This window comes from Mesoplodon densirostris, chromosome 7, assembly GCF_025265405.1.
Source record: "Mesoplodon densirostris isolate mMesDen1 chromosome 7, mMesDen1 primary haplotype, whole genome shotgun sequence".
NCBI lineage: Eukaryota > Metazoa > Chordata > Mammalia > Artiodactyla > Ziphiidae > Mesoplodon > Mesoplodon densirostris.
In genome coordinates this window covers 23,466,894-23,482,505 of record NC_082667.1, presented here as the reverse complement: position 1 = coordinate 23,482,505, position 15,612 = coordinate 23,466,894, and the positions used below count along the sequence as shown (strand labels likewise).

The following is a 15,612-nucleotide window of genomic DNA, read 5'->3' as shown; positions in this document are numbered from 1 at the left end:
TTACTTAAAAGTAAGTTCATGGGCTTCCCTGGTGGCGCAGTGGTTGAGAGTCCACCTGCCGATGCAGGGGACACGGGTTCGTGCCCCGGTCCAGGAAGATCCCACATGCTGCAGAGCGGCTGGGCCCGTGAGCCATGGCCGCTGAGCCTGCACGTCCGGAAACTGTGCTCCACAATGGGAGAGGCCACAACAGTGAGAGGCCTGCGTACCACAAAAAAAAAAAAAAAAAAGTAAGTTCATGATGTGACATCATGAGCTAGGAGCACGGGCTCCGCAGACAGACTGCAGCTGTGGCGCCGTGAGTGAGGTGGCTGGGTGACTCTCAGTGTTAGAGCTCATTGCCTGTAAAAGAGGAAATAACAGACTTGTTGAGAGGATTGGCAGAGTTAATGCATGTAAAATGCTGGCTATTATTATTGTTTTTATTTCTCCTAATTAATCAGGTCATATTCTATGATTTCAATAATTAATCATAGTAGAACTTCCTTCTTCACCATCCCCCTGCCCACGTGCTCAGTTTCTAGGCTGTTTGTCATGTTCCCTGTTGCTGAAGTCTTAAGAATTTTGTAATCATGTCTTTTGTGAAGGTAATAGCTGTAGTGAAGAGAGACGTATTTCAAATAAGTTTCAGTTTTTGAATATCAGTACCTGCTCAGTTATCTCCCCATACATGCTGCCCTTGGCAACAACCAAGGCATGCCTGTTGTTAATTAATCACTTCCACTGAGAAGTTAATTAGTGTCTTAATTAGGATCATCATTGAATAGCAGGCAGCAGCATCTTGCGCCAGCTGCAAGTTATTGGTTGCAGCCCTTCTGGTCCTGCGAAAACTTAGACGGAGGAAGGATCCTGTTGTGCTTCTGTTTGTTTTTCTGTCTTCAGAGAAAGCTGCGGAAGGTCATCAGTTGTCTGTGATGCATCCATGTTCTGTCACACGTGCAAAAATAAGGAAACACATCCACTTCTAATGGATCGATCAGAAAACCAAGATTGGCTTTTGAATTCTTGTGATTTGCTAAACAAGCCGGAAACACATTGTTGTTGTTGTTTGCATGCATTGAGAAGTAAGTCATGCATTCTGAGTATGACAGAGTATTTCATTTTTCTGCTGGAAGTTAAAGTTCCTTCCTTCTGGCATCATTGTTTTTTAATATGTTTTTTTGAAATATTGCCATATTGTTACAGGATGAAATCAGCACTCCATTTTCTTTCTCTTCACCCCCTCAGGAAAATATGACAAAATGAGGCAAAAGTAGCATCTTCTTGACTTATTTTCCTGTAGAAGTAGAAATTGGGTTGAGGGTGAGAGGCGTGATCAAGTTATTCCCAAAACAACATTTCTCCCAGACCTTTTGGATGGATTGTAACATTGCAACTATAAAATAAAAATTAATGCACTGACGACTTCTATTTTATAGAAAAGAGAATCCCTTGAGTCAAGTTCCCAAGTGAGGACAGGCATTGTGAAATGGACCTACTTTACTTGAGCATATTTGCTCATTTTTTGGACTATCATAGACTTTTAGATGACTTAGGTCAATTGTGGACTTGGTGAAGGGATCAAGTGAAATATTTTGTATTCGACAGATTTGCTGCTGCTTCCAGGAGAGGTGGAGCAGGACATGAGCATGAGTGTTCCTTCTTACATTCCTTCTGTGGCCCAGCCTCTTACCTCTGGAGTGAAGCCAAGGCCCACTGGAAAAGGAGCAGACAAACAAAGGGAAGAGGTACTCCACAGGGAATTCAGTCCTCTTGAAATTGCCTTGATTTTGTAACTAGTCCTTTCAGAGAAATGCCACTATACCCGTGTGCTTCTGTATTTTTCTGAGATTTGGGAAGATTTACAGTTCAGGTTGCTTAATTGGGTCCCTCTCACTGCCATCTCTCTCTAATGTGTATAATCCCTTTTAAACACACAGAGCAATTATGTTTTTACGTGGAAACTATGTTTGTGTCATGATGTTCGCCATGCTACAGGACAGTGCTACTTGGGGACTCTGCAAGAGAAAGGATGGAAAGTTTTCTTCTCTCTTTTAGTCTGCACTGGCCACTTTTGTTTTTTTTATTGTTTCCAAGGTCCTAAAAACATTTTGCATTAGTTAAGGTAAGGCCAGGCTGCTATAGTAGGGAATCCCAACAATAAATCAGTGGCTGAAAGGAGATAGAAGTTTATTTCTCTCATGTAACAGTCTGTAGAGAGCCTTTAAAGTGAGCAGGTGCTTCTGTCCCCTGGGGTCACCAGGGCCCAGGTTCCTTCTCTCTGGATCTCCACTGCACCTCAGGACATTGTCCTCATGTGCATATTCCAAGTCAGGTCACTGTCCTACCTGGAGGGGCAAGAGATGAGAGCATGGGGGCAGCAAGTTCCCCCAAGGCATAGGACTCAGGGCTCTTCATCTCTGCTCACATTCCATTGGCAACCACTTAGTCACATGTTCCTATCTGGTCCCTGGGGAGGCTGGGAAATGTCATCTATACATGCACTTCACCAGCACGGGAGAATGGAATCTGCCACATGTTAACGCTCCCAAATGCACAACTTGAAAGCCATCTTTCACCATCATTTGCAACTCATCTACATATACTTAACAAACATGTACCAGCCAAGGCTGCTGATGGTGCTCGGCAGTGGCCTTTATCACCTTTATTACTCTAGCATAAAAGGGGATCGGGCACAGGAAGTTGTTAAGGGCTCTTTATTATTGCTTCCTAATAAAAACACTAGGGTGTTTCATGATTATTTAGTTGTTTGGGTACTAGTCTTGTCACTTGATGTTATGGAAGCATTCATTCAATCAGAAGTAATCCACACATTTCAATTTTAAATTGCCCTTTTTTCATAGAACTTTTGTTCACTGACATCACAGAAGTCTATCTAGGATGCTTGCAGACTTATATTAAACCCCAAATTGTTTACCAGATAAACTTGCAGAGATAGCCACTTTTCAACATGCTTTTTGAATTATAGATTGCTTTCTCTGAGTATTAAGAGACTATAATTGCAAGGTGATTCCTAGCAGGAATCAGTTTCTTTTAAAGACTTGTTCATGTTCTTGACTTCAGTTGTGACCATACAAATTATTGGACCAGCCAGTGGTCAGTGGCACCTAGTGCCATTATAGAAATTGTTACAAAATGGTTTTAGTTGATGGGTTTAAAAAAAAAAAAAAAAGAATGATTTCTGGAATCAATCATATAGCCAGTAAAATGCTAGTTAAAATCCTGTGTATGGTTGTATCTTTAAAAGGAGTATAAATTTCTTCCCAGAGAATGTGAAAATTTTTAAATGTTCGAATCAAAATGATATGAACAATTTTTGTGTTGGCAAAAATGAGACATAAATGAATAATTTGCTGCTTTTTAAATATCAGAGTAATATTTTGGGTGGGATTTTAATTTCTAACCACTGTTTGTTAGAGAAATGTTTCAGAACTGTCTAGAATCACAATACCACACCAACTCTGCCTTGGTTTAATAGTATTAATCTTATTTTAAAATACCCAATGTAGGTAATAGAACATACTCACCAATTTCCAGCACATACATCCTCTAAGGACCTACCAACGGGCTATTTTGGGTGAGAGATGGTAGTTGCTTTCTGTGATGTCAATCTCAAAAGATGAAACTTATCCTGGATGTCCTGACTTCCTCTTAATTGCCTAATGAGAATCCATAACTTCCTGATATGGACTGGACCCATTTAATTTTTTCCTAATTTTATCACTGCTTTTATACATGTGCATTTCCTCCTTACAGTCAAACGTTTTTCAAGAGCCTTCCACTTTCCCTTTGTGAATAACTTCTTGCCGTAGTTACTCTCTTTTGATGAATTTTGGAAGTTTTGAACAGCTTTACTGAACAAAAAGAATTCACATTAAGAAGATGAAAAATTGTGAGTTCTTGTCCTACTTCGCAAAATATAGAAGAGGTCACTGAAGAAACTTTTGTTGTATTTTAATGGGAGATTGCCTGTTTTTCCATTTCAAAATGGGACTCTAAAATTTTTCACCTGTATAGACAGTTTATTTATCATATTACTGTGTAAGATAACCTACAGCTAAATGCTGCTATTATTGATTTGAGCATTAGTTCTATTTACTTTAACTTGCCTGCATGGTACGATGAATGAAAATGATTCCTTCTGTAATAGTGTCCCTCTTAGAATAAATCACGTGAGCAATTTTAAGAAAACTAGCAATTTTCTAATAGTGTACAAATTCTATTCCCTGAGAGACTACAAAAGGATTTCAGTTAGATTTGAAATTAGACACCTGAAATCCACATGTTTCTCTCAGCTCCTTAGGCAAAAATAACAAGTTAATAACTTAATTCACAGTTGTTTTCTGTTTAGTAGCAGGGGATTTGGTGTTCCATTGCACAAATTCTGCTCTTTGAAATAAGTCAGAAGTTCAGTTTGCAATCTAAAAAACTTGGAGCCTTATACCGTAGAACCTCAAAATGAACCTAACTTGAAAGAAGAGAATTCCCAAAGTGTGCCACAGTAGCCAACAGCTGAAATGCATAAATAGAACTGCAGCTTTACAGTATTTGAAAAGCTGTCGTTTTGAAGATCACAGTGATGTGTTCTGAACTGCAGTGTACATCAGGGTTCACTTTGAATTACATATATGCCCCTTGTCTTAGAAGACCCTACATTCACTTATGTGTGTCTCTATAAGGTTACTTAATTAAAAGGCAAAAAAGTCAGAACTAGTGCCGAATTAAGTGCTTTGCGTATAGGAGACATGCAATAAGTATTGAATGAACAAATAATCAGGAAACTTTCCTCACTACCGGGAGTGATTTTCTGGTATAATAAGATGGTTAGGGTCATTGTCTCTTTCCTTCTCTATTGGTTCATTGCCCTCAACGTGTAAACATGTTTAAGTCTCTCGCATCCTTAACGAAATGAAAGAAAACTAAAAAAACAACCTTCCCTTTACCTTGGACCCCTCTTGGCTATTGTCTGGTCTTTTTTCTCCCTTTTCATACAGACTTCAGAAACCAACAGACTCGACTCCTCTAGTTGACTCTGCTTCCTTTCCCCTCACTCCTCATTCAGTTCATTGCAAAATGCCCTTGGTCTAATCACCTGCCTGGACATATTCAGAATAAAGGTATCATTGCCAGTCATCCCAAAGGACACTTTTCAGTCTTTATTTCAATGGGACTCTCTACTGTGTTTTTTACCATTGATTTTCCCTGACACTCGTGGTCCACTGGTTCTCTCTTCCCAGCTCTTCTCAGATTCTTTGTGTATTTCTCTGAGTGTTCTTTCCCTGCCTCCTTTGGGGTTTTTCCCTCCATGCTTCCCTTAGGAGTTGGTATTCCTCAGGGTTCCATGCTAAACCTACAGCTCTTCCCACTTGCATACTTGGATCTGTTTTCATCTATAGGTTACTACCTTTTGTGCTTATGTCTCCAAATCTGTATCTCCAGCTTCAGACCTCTTGCTGAGCTTCAGGTTTGTGGGTTCAATTGCCTGTTGACAATTCTATCTGGATTCCTTGAGGTACATTCAAATCAACATGTTAAAAACTGAGCTTATCTTTACCCACTTCTCTTCCTGCATTCTTGCTCTTCTTCCCTTCCTATATCCAAATCAGTCATCAAGTGCTGTTAATTTCACTTTCTAATATTTTAAAATATCTGCTCTCAATGCCCTGTTCTCATTATCTTGTCTGGACTGCTTCAGCAGGCTCCTGACTAGTCTCCTGACTCCCAGTCTACCCTCTGTTCAGTCTTCAGAGTGATCTTTCTTGATGCACCCTCCAAGAGGGCAGGGTCTCCTTCTGTTCTCTTCACGCCTGTGTCTCCCTGTAGGTGCTCAGTTAACATTTGAATGAAGGAAGGAATTTATTCGAAATGCACAGATACCAAGTATCTACCTACTTTCAAAAAACCCTTCAGTGACTTTTCATCATCTCTGGGAAAAGTAGCATATAAGACCTGTCATGATCTGGCGCCATCTTCGTCTCTTGCCACTCTCTACCTGACATTTTCTGCTCTGACAACACTGAACTACTCGCAGATACACATATGTGAAATTCTGTTTGTTTCTGACTTGGCCTGTTCATGAGACCTGCTTTTGTCTGCAAAGCTCATCTTCCCTCAACCTTGTTAAATAATATTACCCTTGAAGATTCTGCTTAGACAGCACCTCTTCCAGAAAGCCTCCTCTGAATCCTTCCCAGTGCCTTCCAACCTGGGCTGGGTTAGGTGTTCCTTCTCTGTTCCTGTCACCTTCTAACTATACCATGTGTACTTACTACATTTTACTACAATGATCTGTTGATGTGTCTATCTCATTTCTCTGTGATTTCATACAAGTCTGCATCTTTGTATCCTCAGCACCTACACAGTCCCTAAATCTTAATAAACATTTGTGGGAAGAATGGAATATATCTGAATGATTGCAGGAGACTATTCCTCTGACGTTTTGATCCAGAGATGTACTGGCCACCTTGCAGTATAGAGAGACAGTGGTACCCCCAGAATGTTTTAAAAGGTCTTGAGTATCATATTTTGGCATTGCAGATATGAAATTATTATTATTCTTGGTTTCTTGCTTTTATATTTCAGCATTTAACTGATTGCCTAAGGAATTAATCTAACAGTGATAGCTGCTGTTAATAACTGAGTTTCTAAGTGAAGACATTTATAAGTATATTTTTATATATATATATATATATATATATATATTTTTTTTTTTTTTTTTTTTGCGGTATGCGGGCCTCTCACTGTTGTGGCCTCCCCCGTTGCGGAGCACAGGCTCCGGACGCGCAGGCTCCGGACGCGCAGGCTCAGCGGCCATGGCTCACGGGCCCAGCCGCTCCGCGGCATATGGGATCCTCCCAGACCGGGGCACGAACCCGTATCCCCTGCATCGGCAGGCGGACTCTCAACCACTTGCGCCACCAGGGAGGCCCTATTTTTATTTTTATTTTTATTTTTTGCTGTACGCGGGCCTCTCACTGCTGTGGCCTCTCCCGTTGCGGAGCACAGGCTCCGGACACACAGGCTCCGCGGCCATGGCTCGCGGGCCCAGCCGCTCCGCGGCATGTGGGATCTTCCGGGATCGGGGCACGAACCCGTGTCCCCTGCATCGGCAGGTGGACTCTCAACCACTGCGCCACCAGGGAAGCCCTATTTTTATATTTTTAAGTGTATTGTAAATGAATAATTATTGTGTTGGCCTCATATGTTTATTGGCTAGCTAGAAACTTATTCCTTGTTGCTGTTTCGGTTAATAACAAATGACTGATGAAGGAAATCATGCTCCACAATAGAGAAAAATTTCACTGTATGAAAAAGAACTTAAAGGAAAATAAAAAACTTTTCACTTAAGGATAAATTTCTATATCTCTAGTTCCATACTGTTGGATATTATGGCCGAAAGGTGTATGGGGACCCTGGGGAAGGGAGAGGAGTAAGAAGGTGGTGGGTTGGACCCTATCTGGGAGAAAGGACTAACTTGGTCACAGGAGTTAGCCCTTGTCAGAGAGTCTGGAAGTTCAACATACAAGCCTTCGTCTGGGTTGCTGATAAAAGGTGGGTCCTGAGTGGGGTGATGAGTGGGGAGGTGAGTAGGATTTTCTGGAGAGTGGCCATACTCAGTTGAGGGTAAGTTAAGCTTCAGCACTTTACCCTCTGTGCTCCTTTAGCCCTTTTTGCATCCCTCTGTTGGGGAGCATAGAGCATGATAATGAAATCACTCATTTACTTCCGTCTTCTCCCTGAAGTTATAAAACCTCATGGGCACAGATTTTGCTTCTTTTCATCCTTGTGTTCCCAGTATCTAATTCACATTAAGTGCTCAGTGAGTGTTTACGGAGTGAACACGTAGAGGGCAGGGAGGTGGGCATGTGAGGGTTGCTCGGGCTGTGTGAGGGAGCAGGGAGGATGGTATGATGGTCTCGCTGGGATTTTAGCTCAGCAAAGGGATTTGTCTAATTTGAACCTGCTTTCCAGCCTCAGAGGGAGCTGGGTGAAGGCAAAGTGACTGCATCTAGTGAGAGTGGCTAGTAAGGTCTAGGCAGGTTTTAGAGGCCTCAGGATAGGGTTCAAAGTCCTAGTGCAATGGGCAGCCTGAAACTGGTGGACATGTGGATGGCAGGTCTTCAACTGGGTGTCCATGGGCAGCAAGAATCCCTTCAGACAGAAGCACTGGCAGATAGGGGGCTCTTTCTCGTCTTCTGCCAGGACCAGGCCTGCAAACCTCAGTGCTTACTGCTGGATAGAGTTAGAGACGGCAAGGATGCTTCTATTCAGGAAATGAGCATACTGTGTCCTTGTGTACATGTTTCTTCATTTAAGCTGGTCTTAGCCATATTACCCCACTGTCACTTTGTGGTGATGATAAATTTAATTTTCAGAAAGTTATCTAAATGGACAGATTAGCCACTCGGCAGACTGATTTGCTTCCAGGGTACAGCTGCTCTTTTAAAGATAGTCATGGTATTATGTGGATCCTCGAGTGCATTTTTTTATGATAGGCTGTGAGAATTTTTTAACTTATTTAGAAAATATCTTTTCTCCCAAAGAGCTATGACTTGGCTTAGTGAAAACTTCAAGGTCGATCTTTGCTGGTGTTTTTTGTTGCGAAGGTGAAGCTTTATCTACCGGTCGCCCGGGATTCAAATCTTGCTTCTTTTCCTTACTAACTGTGTAGCCTTGGCAAGTTACTTAACCTTTCAGAGCTTTGCAAGATGGGTTGTTTGAAGATTACTGCTAATGCCTGCACGGTTCCTAGTACTGGGGCTGGCGCGTGGTGGGGACTCACTCAGTGGCCGCTCCCATCATTACCTTTGTCAGGAAAGCACACAGACACTTTCTAACAAAGAGGAAGTGAGCAAGTCTCTGAAATTTGTTCTCGTGCTTGTTTACTGAGAAAGGATGATGGATGGCTGGGTGTTTGCTGTTAGCACTGCACACCCAACTACAAGATGCAACTTGCTAAACAGATAGGAGATACCTGCTTTTCATGTTTTGGGGTGTTTTTTTTTTTTTGCACCTTTGGTATCAGTACACAGTTGCTGAACTAGATGCTCCATTTTCAAGAACATTGCAGAAGCCACTAAACGAGATCATTTTCCATGCAAGAATATTGAAAGCTGATTATAGCTTCAGGGCATTTTTTTCATTCTTGCATAAGCCATCCTTTTCAATTATTTCAGCATCACCATACATAATAGAGAGCTACACAGAGGTGCTGGGTGATTTCATTGTATCACACACCATTTGCTTTTGGAGAGGCGTTTTAAGGGGTGATACAGTGAGATTTAAGGCATTAAATCTCTTTTGTTTATTGGAAAATATGCTTTTTTTAATCTGCCTTCCTTTAGGAAGTCTTTAAAATTGACAGATTTTGCATAAGTAGATACAAAATTATTACATCTCTTTGCAGCTACTCTGAGTTGCAGATAAATTCTGTAATATTTAAAAAATTATTGGTAGGAAGAAAGGATCCTGGATTTTTTAATTTAGGGTGCTACTGTGTGTTTTAATTCCTGCTGTTATTGGCCTAAGTATTATCTGAAGAAGTAAGTATATTAAGCAGAGAGTATTTTTATCTTTGAAAATGATGTTTTATTGCTACAGGTCTTTTTTAGTAAATGATAAAAGTGTCCTTAAGGTTGACCAAAATCTTAAGGTATATTTTCTCACATTTGAATATAACTCTTAGTTTTTCCATATGCCTGTAGCCCTAACACTACAAATGGTAAAAATGTAATGAATGTGTGCAAGAGAGACTTTCTGATTCTTCTTGCCGTGGGCGGAATTAGTTAATGATATTCATTCAGATGCAGGATGGTACAAATGGAGCATATTAAGAGGCTTAAATTAGGTCAAATTGAATAATTGAATTTATTCCTTTACTTAAAAACAGCTTAATCAGCTCAGAGTGCTGAACTCTAAAAAAGTTTAATTAAATATTAATAGAGAGTTTATGTTTTCAACTTTATCTTCATTTACAATGATTATATGTTATTTTCCTCCTTTGCTACCTTTTATAGATAGTCGGAGATGAAGTTCGGCCGTTCTCACTTGATGAAGAATTTGATTATGACGCTGTGATGCTAACCCCCAAGTTCACTCCTGCAGAGATAGATGCCATCAAAGAGCTATGTGAGCAAAAGAAAAAGAGCACAGACTTAGAGAAACCCCGGGACTGATCCACCAAGACATCTTCGTGTTTATTTTTATCTTGTTCTTATTCGAGCAACATTAGAATAAAATATATACCTACTATAATCCCTTTTGTGGAGATTTGTGTGTGCATTGATTTATCAGAGTTATTTGTCAGTAGGGAGATGAGACTAAAAAGACCAAAGAGCCCTCTACCCTTACAGAGTTCTCTTCTGTCACGTGGCTGCATCCATGGCTGATAGGGGGAGATGGAGGTGGCAAATGGGGACAGGAAGCAATGCCCACAGAAGGGTCCATCTGATGAGAGCGCGGAAACTAGGTAATGTGGGGTATTGTAACAAAAACTGGAAATTTCATCCCGCCTCCTTGGGGAGGAAGGGCAATTGAACATGCAAAACACAAAGAACTGATTATGTGATAGGTCACTGGTCTCAGCTATCCAGAGATAGTGGTATGAATGTGAGTGCTGAGAGGTTGGGCTTCTAGGATTGATTGGGAAAAGACTTTACTGAAAAAGAAAGCGTCTGAGAATTGATTATATGTCATATATTAAATTCTTGCATTTTGTTATTGCTATTCAGCCATGTGTGAGGAAAGTTACAAAGTACAAGGAATGATCTCTTATTTCCAGAAGTTTACAATATCATTTGAGAAGGCAAGGCGTAGATAGAGAAGAAAACTAGAGAATGTAAAAACTATTAGGAAGTGCTAATTTTGTAAAATACCCACAAATGCTTTAAAGGGAGGAGAAAAAGTGGTGAAGGCACAGACGAAGGGGGAATAGTATGTATGAAGTAATTTTTATCATTGAAGGAATCAGTAACAAATCAAATGTATTTAGTCTTTTTTTTCTTTGACTATATATTTTATTTCTATTTTTTCTTTTCCATTATGGTTTATTATAGGATATTGAATATAGTTCCCTGTGCTATATAGTAGGACCTTGTTTATCCATTCTATATATCAGGAGTCCCCAACCCCTGGGCCACGGACCAGTATCCATCTGTGACCTGTTAGGATCCGGGCCGCACAGCAGGAAGTGAGCAGTGGGCAGGTGAGCAAGCAAAGCTTCATCTGTATTTACAGCCGCTCCCCATTGCTCGCATTATTGCCTGAGCTCTGCCTCCCGTCAGATCAGCGGCGGCATTAGATTCTCATAGTAGTGTGAACCCTACTGTGAACTGTGCATGTGAGGGGTCTAGGTTGTGAGCTCCTTATGAGAATCTAATGCCTAATGATCTGGGGTGGAGTAGAGGCGGTGATGCTAACGCTAGGGAGCGGCTGCAAATACAGATTATCATTAGCAGAGAAGTTTGACTGCACAGAGACCATAATAAATCAATTGCTTGCAGACTCATATCAAAACCCTATCAGTGAGTGGCAAGTGAAAACAAGCTCAGGGCTCCCACTGATTCTGCATTATGGTGAGTTGTATATTTCATTATACATTACAATGTAATAATAGCAGAAATAAAGTGCACAATAAATGTAATGTGCTTGAATCATCCCAAAACCATCCCCCCCATCCTAGTCTGTGGAAAAATTGTCTTCCACGAAACTGGCCCCTGGTGCCAAAAATGTTAGGGACTGCCGCTGTATATAATAGTTTGCATCTGCTAATCCCAAGCTCCCCATCCATTCCTCCCCTGCCCTCCCCCACACCCTGGCAACCACAAGTCTGTTGTCTATGTCTGTGAGTCTGTTTCTGTTTCCTAGATAAGTTCATTTGTGTCATATATTAGATTCCACATATAAGTGATATCATATGGTATTTGTCTTTCTCTTTCTGACTTGGTTCACTTAGTATGATAATCTCTAGGTCCCTCCATGTTGCTGCAAATGACATTACTTCATTCTTTTTTATGGCTGAGTAGTATTCCATTATATATATACACCATATCTTCTTTATTCATCTGTTGATAGACATTTGGGCTGTTTCCGTATCTTGGCTATTGTAAATGGTGCTGCTGTGAACATTGCAATGCATGTATCTTTTTGAATTATAATTTTGTCTAGATACATGCCCAGGAGTGGGATTTCAGGATCATATGGCAACTCTTTCGTTTTTTGAGGAACCACCATACTGTTTTCCATACCAGCTGAACCAATTTCAAATGTACTTAGTCTTAATTAGTTTTCATACAGGCCTGTGCTTGTGTGTGTGTATATATTCATAAAAACTGCCATTTATATTCCTTACAAAAAACGCTCTTGATTTAATATTGCTATTGTCAGGTGATTTCCACATCTATTTTTCTTTGTCTAGTCAAAAGACTTTCACAAAACACCATTTATGTGCCAAGCCTATGCTAGGCAATGGGGAGGATACAAGTAAATTAGACATGGTCTGACACAGTGGGGAAGACAAATGTATAAACAAATAATTATGGTAGAGCTGCACTGTCCAACATCATAGTCACTAGCCACTAGTATGACTGAGGAACTGATTTTTAAATGTTAATTTTATTTTCATTTAAAATACAAAGTTGATATTTGGTGCACTTATTATAAAACTCTCAAGTCCATTTGGAACAGCTTGGGTATGTGAATCTACTTTTTCAGCTGTAAATTTTATGACATCTAAATACAGATCATTTATTTTTGATGACAACTTAGTGTCTAAAATATACTATAAATGTAAAATGCGCATTGGATTTCAAAGAATTAATATGAAAAATTATAGACTATCTTGTATTTTTGTATTGATTACATGTTGAAATAATATTTTGGGTCTATCTGGTTAAATAAAACATTACCAATTTCTTTTTACCTTTTTTTTTTTTTTTTGCGGTATGTGGGCCTCTCATTGTTGTGGCCTCTCCCACTGCAGAGCACAGGCTCCGGACGTGCAGGCTCAGCAGCCATGGCTCACAGGCCCAGCCACTCCGCGGCATGTGGGATCTTCCCGGACCGGGGCATGAACCCATGTCCCCTACATCAGCAGGCGGACTCTCAACCACTGCGCCACCAGGGAAGCCCTCTTTTTACCTTTTTAATGAGGCTACTAGAACATTTAAAATTATACATGTGGCTTGTGTATTTTTATTTGACAGCACTGCAGTAGAGTGTAATCAGTTTTGTAAGAGTAATGTGTACTAAGAGCTACTGGGCAAAGCAAGTTGGAGTTACTGAATTATGCCTTGGAGAGCTGGAGAATCTTCAAAGAGGAGGTGACATTTGAGGCTGGCCAGGAAGAATCAGTAGGACTTCTTGATTGGAGGCTATTAGAATAGTTTGTGTGAGAGACAAGAGCCAGAATTAAGGCAGTGTAAGTGGATGTGGAAAGTATGGATTTGATTAGAGATTTGGAGGTAGAACTAGCAAGGATTTTTGATTGATGCAATGAGGGGACGAGGGAGCAACTGTGAGGTTAAAACAAGATTTTAGCATGTAGTCTATATACACATGCTGACTTGAGGAGACAACTGCATTGTGACATAATTGTTCATAAGACCAGAGGATCTCTTGACTCAATACATATACACATAGCATTTTGGTATTTTAGATAAAGAAAGACTTCACCGTCTTTAAGACATCCCAATTCTATGGACTTAAATAGTTTTATAATAGAAGAAACAAAACTAAGTATTCAAAAAGAAGTACACTTTGGTGGAGTATTCCATTAACTAGGCAGGGTAGATGGCAGGTGAACGTTACTGTAGAGTGTTCTATCTGTAGAATTGGTGTATTTTGGGCTTCATTCCTTTTGGAAATTTTTTTTAAATTAAGTATTTATTTTTGGGTGCGTTGGGTCTTCGTTGCAGTGCGCAGGCTTCTCATTGGGGTGGCTTTTCTTGTGGAGCACAGGCTTTAGGTGCGCGGGCTTCAGTAGTTGTGGCACGTGTGCTCAGTAGCTGTGGCTCATGGGCTCTAGAGCACAGGCTCTATAGTTGTGGTGCACGGGCTTAGTTTCTCCACAGCATGTGGGATGTTCCCGGACCAGGGCTTGAACCCGTGTCCCCTGCATTGGCAGGCAGATTCTTCACCACTGCGCCACCAGGGAAGTCCCCCCCTTTGGAAATTTTTGATTCCTACATTATTTGGGGCAATTGTGCATTACAGCAAAAGTGACACTGGAAAATGGGTCCCTTAAGGCCTTTGAATGAAATAGTTTTGTCTCAACTGTACCATTACTCTTCCCCTGACTAGCAAATACTCCTCTATGACTTTCAGCTTTATGGGTCCCTTGAATCGATGTGAATGGTTTATTTTATGTTGGTTGGTAAACCCTAACCAAGTGCCTTTAGAAGAAGCCTGAGCTTGTATTCATAGATAATGCTTACCCGGATTAGGTAGTGGCATTGAGGATAAGAAAGAGTAGAAGATAAGGAGAAGCTCCTGCATGTATATACCAAAATGGGAGGGAAGAAAAAAAGTATCTTGAAATAATGTAGCAGTTACAACACGAACAAACTTGAATGGAGAACATTTCACTCCAAGCCTGCAATACCAGCCCTAGCTTGTTCAGTGTGGTGGCACAGCAAGCAATCTTATTCCTTCAGGATCCACCTTATGGGGAGTTGCACAAGAAGGAGAAAAAATACTTAGACCTGATATTGAACTTCCTTGATTCCTTCATCAGGAAATTTCTTTTCCCATGAATGAAATAGAGCTGTAGCCTCATTTAAAAGAATAAATTTTCCTTATGTGCTAGGTACTTGTATGGATGAATTAAAATATGAAAAAGAAAAAATTTTCATTTCATTGGCTTGTTTCTTGGAGGTCGAAGGTACATGAGTACAACAGCTTGGGAAATGACATGAAAGAGACAATCTTAGAATTTCCTAGAAAAATATTTCTCCATATGTGGAAAAGAAATAGATACTTTTCACCCTGGCCTACCCAGCCCTTACACCCTATGGCCCCTACCTACCTCTCCAATCTCATCTTGTACCTTCTTCCTCATTTTTTATTATGTTCTAACCAGTTCGTATTCTTTTATGTTTTTTAAGCACTCCACCTTGTTTCCACCTTAGGACCTTTGCTCTCACTCTTCTTTCTGATTGGTCTTCCCAGGTCTTGGTGTAGCTGGGTCTTTCTCATTATTCAGGTCTCAGGTGAAATGTGTCTCCCCAGTCTCTCTCTTGACCACCCTATCTAATCCCATTCTTATAACCTTCACTCCATCCTGATTTATCCTATTACCTTACCTTGTCTGTGTCTTATCTGACTCTTCTATTAGATCATAAACTGCAAGAGGGCATGTACCTCCTCTGTCTTTTTATTGCTGTGTCCCCAACACGTGAAAAGGACCTGCAATAAAGTAGGTGTTCAATAAATATTTACTGAATGAATCACACCTAAAGTATGAGCTTATTAGTTTGAAGAACCCAGAGGTCCATTTCATTGATGCAGTTTAGTTAGACATATACTGAGCACTTTTGGTATATATTCTTACTTCTTAGACTCATGACAATCCGGTGGCCCATGCAAATTTGGGAAGCCTCACCTGATTGGCTTGAA

General features: G+C 40.4%; 1 protein-coding gene across 5 annotated transcripts in view; it reads left to right on the top strand.

The window, feature by feature from the left end:
- Nucleotides 1-10,254, top strand: part of IFTAP (intraflagellar transport associated protein) — a 61,020-nt gene extending 50,766 nt beyond the window's left edge. For all 5 annotated transcript variants that reach the window (XM_060103712.1, XM_060103710.1, XM_060103711.1 and 2 more), the window contains 2 exons: nucleotides 1,588-1,727; nucleotides 10,017-10,254. In XM_060103712.1, the coding sequence (XP_059959695.1) occupies nucleotides 1,588-1,727; nucleotides 10,017-10,175 (299 nt within the window). In that variant the 3' untranslated portion in view covers nucleotides 10,176-10,254. The remainder of the gene's footprint in view (nucleotides 1-1,587; nucleotides 1,728-10,016) is intronic.
- The last annotated feature ends 5,358 nt before the right edge of the window (nucleotides 10,255-15,612 follow it).